We start from the raw sequence: 9899 nt of genomic DNA on the forward strand, positions 1-9899 counted from the left end.
CAGCTAGTTGCATCTTCACATACTGTTTTGTCTGAATTTTGTATTTTGAGTTCGATGCATTTTTGAGCTAGCTTGCTTGCTTCTTCTTCTTAGGCATTCGAACATGTTCTTGTTCGAAAGTGGGTTTGGAATTTGGGGCATAAATATGCAAAAAATATACATGCGAAAGCCATCCTTCATATTCATAAAGTACTTCAAATTGGTCCTAAACAAACGTTACGTTACTTGCAGCTGGTTGCATCTTCACATACCAAAACAAAACAACACACTAAATCAATCTGTTTTCTTCCCTCCTTTCTTCTTCCGAGTGAGTGAGGATGAACCACGTTTCTTGTTGAGAGGGTTAGAGGACGACGCACCGCCTTCGGGAAGCATGTTCGCGATCGTACTTTGACAACGTGCCCTATTGTGTCCTGGCTGGCGGCACAAACTGCACTTTGGTTGTTCCTCGGCACGATTCCGCTTCTTTCTCACAGTTGGCTCTACAAAACAATAATCAATGAATCAAACTAATTTTGTGAACAGATTATAGCACAACAAATAAAAACTCAGAATTCAAGAAGAGTCCATGTTAGTGAAATACCATTAGGCGCATCGGCAGCATCAGTGGCTTGGGAACATCTCCTCTTGTTGTGTCCTTTTTCACCACAAAGACGGCAACTGTAATCTGCCATCAGGCCCTTCTTAGACATTTTCTGAAGGGGCTGGCAGCGGAAGCGTGCGTTCATAACGGATCAAATGAATTTGATCTATATAGCAGATTATTTAGACAAAATCTATTCGCGTAATTATCACATGTATCATGCTCATAGCTTGAATTAAAACATGCTTTAGCACATAAAATCCCTAAAACATGCTTACTGCGGAATTAGCCAATTTACCTCGTTGATTCAATCAAGAATCGTTGATGGCTTGCTCCGTCTCCACGTGAAGATCTTCAATACAAGACCTCGGATCTTCTGACTGGAGTCCCGGACTATACGCTGATATTTGTGTGGGCAAATCTCACCAACGTACTAGGGCTTGAATAATAGAAGACAGAACTCAGCTCACGGAGGGAGCATAATTTTTGAAATCTCTCTTTAGAGGGGGGGATGAAAATTTTAACAAAATAATTGTTATGTTTTCTGTCTCCTTTATTCTCCTATTTATATAAGTCACATATTGGGCCCAGTCAGGGATCTAAGGAAGAATTTGGAACAGGCCTCATCCAATTAGCTTTTTACTAATTAAATTGAACCCACAATTTAATATAAGCTTATATTGGAATATTACGAGCAGCCACTACAGAAGTAATATTGCACTACCTTCCAAATCCGAAATTACAAGTATTCCGGGTTTCCTTTAATTGCATTTGATTTATTTCCCGCGCTTAAGATAGAAACATCCATTAATTAATTAATGTCTGCTATAGACTTAATTAAGTAACATATTTCGAATTCCAAGAGTGGACTTAGCAAGAAACTCTTATTTATTATTCATAGAGTAATCAAACTCCAACTAGCTAGGTTCCGAATAATAAAACATCGTTTCGTGCTCCTCTTGTGGATGTTATCAAACGAGACTCTCCTCGCGCACGTTTCAACATAATAGCAATCCTAGCACCTTTAGATAATGATCACCACTACCCAATATACCTGGATCGTTGGGTTACGAAAAACCCGCACCTTTGGTAAGTCAAAGTAGTGGATACTCAATATCGTATGCTCAATGCTAACGTACATTGATTAAAAATTTAATTATCAAGACCTCGTCTTTCAGTAGATAGCATAAAGACTCGTCTTGCTGTTAGATCCATTCAGTGCTATACCACACCAACGTCATCTTATTTCAATAAGGTTTAGAAATAATCGGACTGACATTGCAACCTTTCGCGATAGGTAGTCTAGGCCTATCTAGGTTGTGAAATTCTTATTTTTCTTTATTTAGAACTGACCGTGTTACCTTAAATTGGACGACGCCCACAACCGGTCTACTAAAACAAAGACTTAGACTTTGTTACGTTTGCTCATATATTTAAATATGCAATAAACAACCATTAAATGTAAGACATAACAACATTATGACAAAAATAATCTGTTGCATTTATTGGAAAATAACCATTAGAGTTTTACAGTATCCAATCACTCGAAAGGTGATTTCTAGTATACAAAACCCTAACAATCCCTCCATCATCCTCCTCTCGGAATTCAACAAGGCGACGGGCTAATCGTGTTGTCTTCGCTTTGGCTTTGCGTATCTCGGCCTGCTCTTGAACCGACTTCATCCTTGATCCCTTAGGCCGTCCTGGTAGTCTTCTAAGGTCCGGTGGAACAATATCTGGGTGTGGAGTGTTCGGCCACATATCCGGTCCATGTAGCGGGTAGATCACACCTGCATAGACATGTCGGAATGTCTTCGTTGAGTAGCAAGTAGGTATGAAAGACTCTACGGTCTCTGATGATGACTGGATGGCAGCACATGCGTGTGGGCATGACAGCCCCGTCAGCATCCAACGCCTACAGCTGCACGTCCGTTCCCTTAGATTGACCACGAATTGTTCATTGAATTTTGTATTCACTTGATACAGCCATTCACCTACCTCCCTCACCAAACAGTCTCCAACTTTGCTCTTCAACTTCTCGATCTTCTTCCGTATCTCGGGGCCGACACAGTCCTCGAGCCTTTGAGGAATCTTTCGTCGGGTTGTGAATCTGTCCATCAGATACATACGGATGCATTCCAGCATACCATATAATGGCTTATCACGTGCAAAAAGTAAAACCTGGTTATAGCACTCCGAAATATTATTCACAAGTATATCACATTTGGCCTCAAAACCGAAGAATGCTCAGCCACGTGTGTGCTCCATAGTTTAGTTGCTTGATTTCATCCATGACCCTGTCGAAGGCATATTCAGTCGTCGCACGAGCGGCTTCCCAAATCTTGTCCTTCAACGTTGTCGAGGTGAACACCTTCCGGAAGTTATTATGCATATGTCAAACACAGAAGCGGTGCTCGGCCATATGGCAGCAACTCCGTACCGCATTGACCAACCCCCGCCAACATAGTAAATTATGAATAAGTCCATAATTAGCAACTGTGATTATGATAACTTTCAAAGTATATATACCTTTTGTCTATCCGATATAAATGTCCACTTGCTTGAGTCATTGATTTCCAAATCCCTCACTAAAAAATCCAGGAACCAGACACGTCTCTGTACTCACGACGGCTACAACGGCAAATGCAATGGGAAATATCTGATCGTTCGGGTCTAATCCAATGGCAGTCAATAGTATACCCACAATACGTCTACAGTGTTGCTTGAATAACGTTTTGCACGCTTCATAGCAAACATAAATGCCAGAGAACTTCTCAGTCCCATCTGACAGCCGCCTCGTAGCTAGCTTAACGGTGCTCCCTGAATTAGACCTAATAATCTCCGCCATGTAATCATGCAACCTCTTGTATTGCCTGATTACATCACCCTCGATCACCTTCCTCGCTTGTGCCATTGCACGCTGTGCCTTTCCAAAGGATATGTTAATCTTCAACTCGCATTTGACTTTTTCAATAAATTGAAGAACTGTCATTCCCGGGAAGATTCGCATATCCTCTTTAAAGTACTTGGATAAGAACCTGAAATTTATACAAATAATGACATTAATGAACTGAGAATTAACTAAGTGAAATAAATCAATAAATTATTGGACTAAGTACCGGGTGTTAGCGCAGCCGTGGTTGTAAGAAGAACCTCTACACGTGTGTGTTAGCTTCAACCTTGAAATCTGCCAGCAACCAATAGTAGGCCTATGGGCTAGGGTAATCTTCCAAGGACAACCCGCTTTACGCTTCTTACTCCTTTCCAACCCACGACAAACGGCAATGCAGCGTATTTTATCGTTCTTCAACAGCCTCAACTTCTTACCCTCCTTCACTCCTTCATGCCGGATAACTTCTTTGAAATCATTCATTTAGTTGAAGCGCAAACCTATTTCCCATCTTGGATCATTAAAGTCTGTGGCAGGCTTGAATCTTCGGCTCACAACCTGGGGCATATCTGGGTCACCTTCACCACCCAAATCATCCTCACTCTCACCCTCACTAGGCGAATCAGTCGGTAGGTTGTCACTTGAAGCTTCCTCATCCCGATCCTCAATGACTCGCATTAATGCCACCACATTCTTCCATCCCTGAACTTGTGCCGCCATGATTTCATCCTCCTCCTTGTCTCTTAAGTCATAGTCGTTGTCGAAAAATGTAGAAACATCATCATCAACCGTTTCCGTTTCCTTTTCCTTTTCCTTTCCCTTAGACCTTCTCTTAGACTGTTCAACATCATCAACCTTTCTTTTTCCCTTTTTTGCGGCCACAACCTCAGTATCAAACTCGCCGTCTTCCATTCTTGCTCCTGTTCCTGTAACCCTAACCGGACTCAAATTCTCGTTGCAGTCCCATCTCTCCTCTTCCATTTGATTTTGCACTTCCTCTTGTGTTAACTGACTCATAGGCATCTCTGGCCCCTCTGGAGCATCAATCACCATACCCCCAACCTGAACTGCATAAACATCCACGACTCCATATTTGACTCCTAAATTTGCCATGTCAATTGCGGACTGGTTATCAAACAGCAGCACCAATCCATTCTCCAAGGCCATCCTTGGCCACAGGTAGAAGTACTCCAAACCACTGACATCTACCCCCCGTTTCTCCAGAGCATCATCAACCTCCAGTTTTGACCACTTGTCCATATCGCATTTATGAATGTAATCACACTCACCATTTACATACCGCTTTCCACCCCTTTCCAATGTCTCCATAACACCATTGTAGTGGATCCTTGTAGTGAATGTATCATCTGTAAGCAAAGGTGTCAACCATAAGTAAACAATAAAAACATAAAGTGGTCTAACATTTATACAGAACAAACCCTATTAGTCCAACACATATCAAGACAAAAAAATTCATCCCTGTCGTCTGGTTTCCCTACAACCAGACCATCCACTTGTTTTCCCCACCACCAATTCAATCTATATTCGGTGGGACCACACTTACATACATATTCTATGGGACCACAATTCAATATATTCCAATTATTGCAAACCCTAGTTTTTTACATGCAACGAATAACTCATATGCTCAGTTCGAAACTAACCTTCTCGAAGGGGATTTCGAGGGCGTGGAACTGGAATTTCAAATGGCGGCTTATCTCTGAGGATTTCAACTTGCGAACTCAAATTGGATTTCGAAGAAGAAGCAGCAGCCTTCTCCTTCGGAGGAAGTGGTGGCTTAAGAGAAACCGAGCGGTCGAGTCTCATCTTCGTCCTCCTCTCTACTTTGGGGTCATCGGCGTCAGTCGGAGGTCGTCGGTCAGTCTTCGAAGAATTAGGGTTTGACATAGACCCGTCGTTACTGGAATGTAGCTCCACTTCGACTTCCGCGACGGGGCTAAGGTTCGACGAGTCCAACCCACCTTCGGGACTAGGGTTAGCTACAGACGAACCATGACCCTTCTCGCCTTCATTCTCAGGTTTAGGTGGGTTTCGCGACGGCGATTCCAAACTCATGGCTGGAACACTGGTATATTGCCTCGAATCGCCGGAAGATCGCCTAAGATTTGGAATGTATAGCCCTGAAAGTGAGAACGACGACGACGCTTTGCCTTCTTCTTTTGAAAATGAGAGTTGAAGGCAGATACGTGTTTTTTAAGAAAAAAAAGATAATTGGTATTTTTTAAGAAAATAATTAGCGAATTATTTAGTCACTAATAATCTAGTTTTTTGTTTAATTTAGTCAATTTTTTGCTAATTAACGGTTGACTGGCGTATTTTAACGGAGCCGTCCAAGAAGGACCTAACCGAGAGCGATTTTCGTATGTTATGGACCCGAAAACCTGAAAATGAATGTTACGGACAAAATTCGTAATTTGACCATATGTTTTAGACCAAAAAGGAGTTGTACTCATTTATAAAATTATTGGTAATAGGGGTGAGCAAAAAAACCGAAAACCGAATATCCGAACCGAACCAAATCGAAATTTTGAAATTCGGTTCGGTTTTTTCAGTTTTTCGGTTCGGTTCGGTTTTAAAAATAAAAAAATTTCGGTTTTTCGGTTTGTTCGGTTCGGGCGAAGAAAAAAACCGAAAAACCGAATTATATATATATTCTATTAATTTAATATATTATATTATATATAATATATATATTCTTTTAATATATTCTACTATATAATATATATTATATGTATTATTAATTTTATATTATATATAAATATTCTATTAGTATATATAAAATAAAATAAAATACACATATATAAATATATATTTATATTATATTTATTTTTTCAGGTTTTTCGGGTTTTTTCGGTTTTTTAAGTTCGGTTTTCGGTTTTTCGTTTTCGGTTTTTTGGTTTTTCGGGTTCGGTTTGGTTTGGATTTTGAACTAAATTCGGTTTTTCGATTTTTGTTCGGTTTTGGCAAAAAACCGAACCGAAACCCGACATTGGTAATAGAAAAATTTAAGAAAATAAGGAGTACTCTGTATTTTCTATAAACAGACATGATTCAGCAGAGAAATATCCAAATCGTTGAGCAATTAACCCTAAAATTCGAAAATTTTCAAAAGGAAGTCCGAATTCGGCATGTCTAAGGCGCCGGCTTCCTCAGCCGCACCGCCGCCGCCTCCATGGATCGAACTACCCGAGGATTTGACGGCGAATATCCTCCAAAGGCTGCACGCTGAACAGAGACTGGGGGGTGCGCAGTTAGTGTGCAGTACATGGCGGAGAGTCTGCAAAAATCCTGCCATGTGGCGCGTTATTGATTTGGACTATCGACGTTGCGAGGACGAAGCAGAATTTGACTCCATTTGCCGCGGCGCTGTGGATCGTAGCCAGGGACAGTTGATCGAGCTAAAGGTTATCAATTTGGATGAAGCGTTTGGGTTTCTGAACTACGCCGCCGAGCGGTATAATTCCTTCCTTTGCTACGCTTGATTATCTGCTCTATGTATGTGCTTAGTGATTGCTTTCAATTTTTGTGCTTTAAGTTTGTTGATGGTGATTTGCAGAGTTTCTGGGAGATTAATTTTATATAGTGGTAAAGTCTTTAATATTTTAGTGGAAATCAGCTTTGAGAAATTGCTAAGTGCTTGAACTTAGTTTGTCAGGTTAGAACATGATGATAGTAGGGATTGTATCATACAGTCTTATAGAGAGAGCTTTAAAAGTCTGCCTGAACATTGAAATTTTTGTGTATAATTGTCATTTTCATGTTGTGAGGCAAAGGCAATGGATCTAGTTAATGCTTCTTATTCATAGCACTTGTGTTATTCATCTTGTTGGATGAATATGTTAACAAGATGGGAAATGTGTAATTCTGTTTTTGATATGTCTTCTGCTACATCTATTCTCATTATTTGTTCTTGTTACTTATACATGGAGATGAGCTTTATAAATAGTAGCTCAGCACTGTTTATGTGAGTTTTCAAGCTTGTATAATGATATTGTGCTGATTTTAATATTAAGTACCTGTTTGTATACATATGTACACATGATTCTTTAACATTATGGATTTTCAATTTGTTATGTGAATGTTTTGGTCCTGTTGTTAATGCTGTTTATACAACCTAAATATTCCCGATATGGTGATTATTGCTTTTAGAACCTCTATTTTGTGGTTTTCCGATTATTTCTTCACCCAGAATCACTGATATGGTCTTATGTTCTGCTTGCTTGTTTGACAGATCAAGTCAGCTCCTATGCCTTACACTCGCAGGGTATGAGCAAATGGAAACTGATTTGACTAATACAATAAAAAAACTCCCACAACTGGAAGAGTTACACCTCATCAGGATGCCATCACTCACCCCCAAACAATTTGCAACCATTGGCATCTCTTGCCCCTTGTTGAAATCATTTACATATAACCAACAATGGTACGAGCATCCATTATTTCCAGAAGATGAGGATTTCCATGGTGAAGATTTCTGCACTAAGCATGCTATTGCAATTGGAAAAAGCATGCCTAATCTGCGCCATCTCAGACTTTGGGCACTGTATATGAAGAACAAGGGAGTGGAAGCGATTCTCGATGGCTGCCCCCACCTTGAATCACTCGATCTTCGAAGATGCTCTGGTGTTGATCTAGATGAAGCTCTGTTTAACAGATGTATTGAGCGAATAAAAGATCTGATACTCCCTTCTGACGGTAACACTAGTGATCCTGATTTGCTTGAAGATCCCAGATATGATGGTTGGGATGACAATAGATCATCGAATTTGGCTAAGTTCAGCATGTCTGATTTGTATGATGACGGCTTCGATGATTATAATGATTGGGGAGGATTTTCTGGTTCTTACTATTTCTAATCTTGAAAGACGAAAATGCTAAGGTGTCTGATATTTCAAGACGCGTCTTCACTTTTTATGTAGGTGTTACGGTAAACGGTTGGGCACCGGGGGGGGAGCCATGTTAGACTGTAAAGTTTCTACAATGCATTTCTGGCTTAAATCTATATGGACAAATACCACTCCTAACATGTTAGTAGGCTTTTGTGTTACTGAATTTGTGATGCTAGTTGATTTCAAGTTGTCAATGCAGCATTTTGGAGGTTTCATTATATCTCCCAGGCTCCCATTTTGCTTGCTATCTCACTAGACTCTATCTGCCCTCATTTTGAATGGCTCCTGTTAGCTACCTAACTCCAATAGTTTTACAAACATTTTATTTAAATATGGTTTCAACTTTCAATCCACATGATTCTATTTTAGTTGTTCTCCATTTTAGTTGTTATGTATCAACCTCCTTTCAGTATTGGAGTAATTTCATCAAACTACCATTTCCCCAAAAAACATCAAATCCTCATATCTCCCAGACTCCCATTTTGCTTGCTATCTCACCAGACTCATCTGCCCTCATTTTTGCCCTCATTTTGAATGGCTCCTGTTAGCTACCTAACTCCAATAGTTTTACAAATATTTTATTTAAATATGGTTTCAACTTTCAATCTACATGATTCTATTTTAGTTGTTCTTCATTTTAGTTGTTTTGTATCAACCTCCTTTCAATATGGAGTAATTTCATCAAACTACCATTTCCCCAAAAAACATCAAATCCTCATATCTCCCAGACTCCCATTTTGCTTGCTATCTCACTAGACTCTATCTGCCCTCATTTTGAATGGCTCCTGTTAGCTACCTAACTCCAATAGTTTTACAAATATTTTATTTAAATATGGTTTCAACTTTCAATCTACATGATTCTATTTTAGTTGTTCTTCATTTTAGTTGTTATGTATCAACCTCCTTTCAATATGGAGTAATTTCATCAAACTACCATTCCCCAAAAAACATCAAATCCTCAATCTTTTTAACTTCAACTTCTTGAATGTGTTGGTTAAACTCCATCCATAGATTATACTATGATACATACATTTAGTATGTTATGAAAATTTTAAAACTATGTATATTAGTAAAGGGATGCACTTCAAAAATATTAGATTTTAAGTTCACAACTTCCCACCAATATAGGCCATTCGATTTCAGTTATGGACGCACATGATTGTGCCACGTCACCTGCTTGGAATTTAATGTAATACTCATATTTGCATGTACGAAGGGTAAGTTTGGAATGTACATATTCATCAGTTATTTTAAATCCTAAACTGCCGTCATTTATGTGGGAGAAATGGGAAGTTGGAATCTTTACTTTATTTACGGTAGAATTATTCATTCTTCACCAAATTTTCATCTTTTCCACAGTTGAAGAATATTTGTATAATCTGTATAGTCGAATACAATCTCTACACTGCCGAAATCTACATTCACCAAAGAATGTCATCAATGGAACTAGACAATTCATGCGAAGGTCAGTTTTTTTATTTTGGTTGATTCATGTTTATTAGGTGTTCTAATTCGC

At 39.3% G+C, this 9899-nt stretch overlaps 2 protein-coding genes across 2 annotated transcripts; one reads left to right on the top strand and one right to left on the bottom strand.

Annotated features, from left to right (window-relative positions):
- Positions 1-3149: 3149 nt before the first annotated feature.
- On the bottom strand, positions 3150-3956 carry LOC121808953. Its single transcript, XM_042209508.1, has 2 exons — positions 3703-3956; positions 3150-3621 (listed from the first exon to the last, which is right to left on the bottom strand). The coding sequence occupies exons 1-2, from the start codon at positions 3954-3956 to the stop codon at positions 3150-3152; spliced, it is 726 nt and encodes a 241-aa protein (XP_042065442.1).
- A 2603-nt stretch (positions 3957-6559) lies between these two features.
- LOC121806294 (putative F-box/LRR-repeat protein 23) lies at positions 6560-8603 on the top strand. The gene is made up of 2 exons (XM_042206285.1): positions 6560-6948; positions 7726-8603. Exons 1-2 carry the CDS (start codon positions 6623-6625, stop codon positions 8348-8350), a joined length of 951 nt encoding a protein of 316 aa, XP_042062219.1. The 5' UTR covers positions 6560-6622; the 3' UTR covers positions 8351-8603.
- The last annotated feature ends 1296 nt before the right edge of the window (positions 8604-9899 follow it).

Source organism: Salvia splendens, chromosome 6 (assembly GCF_004379255.2).
Source record: "Salvia splendens isolate huo1 chromosome 6, SspV2, whole genome shotgun sequence".
Classification (NCBI taxonomy): Eukaryota; Viridiplantae; Streptophyta; class Magnoliopsida; order Lamiales; family Lamiaceae; genus Salvia; species Salvia splendens.

Excerpts from the sequence above, each read along its gene's own strand:
- LOC121808953 (XM_042209508.1), bottom strand. The coding sequence starts at position 3,956 with ATGAATGATTTCAAAGAAGTTATCCGGCATGAAGGAGTGAAGGAGGGT. Across the intron at positions 3,622-3,702 it reads CACGGCTGCGCTAACACCCG|GTTCTTATCCAAGTACTTTA; the intron begins GTACTTAGTCCA and ends TATAAATTTCAG.
- LOC121806294 (XM_042206285.1), top strand. The coding sequence starts at position 6,623 with ATGTCTAAGGCGCCGGCTTCCTCAGCCGCACCGCCGCCGCCTCCATGG. Across the intron at positions 6,949-7,725 it reads CTGAACTACGCCGCCGAGCG|ATCAAGTCAGCTCCTATGCC; the intron begins GTATAATTCCTT and ends CTTGTTTGACAG.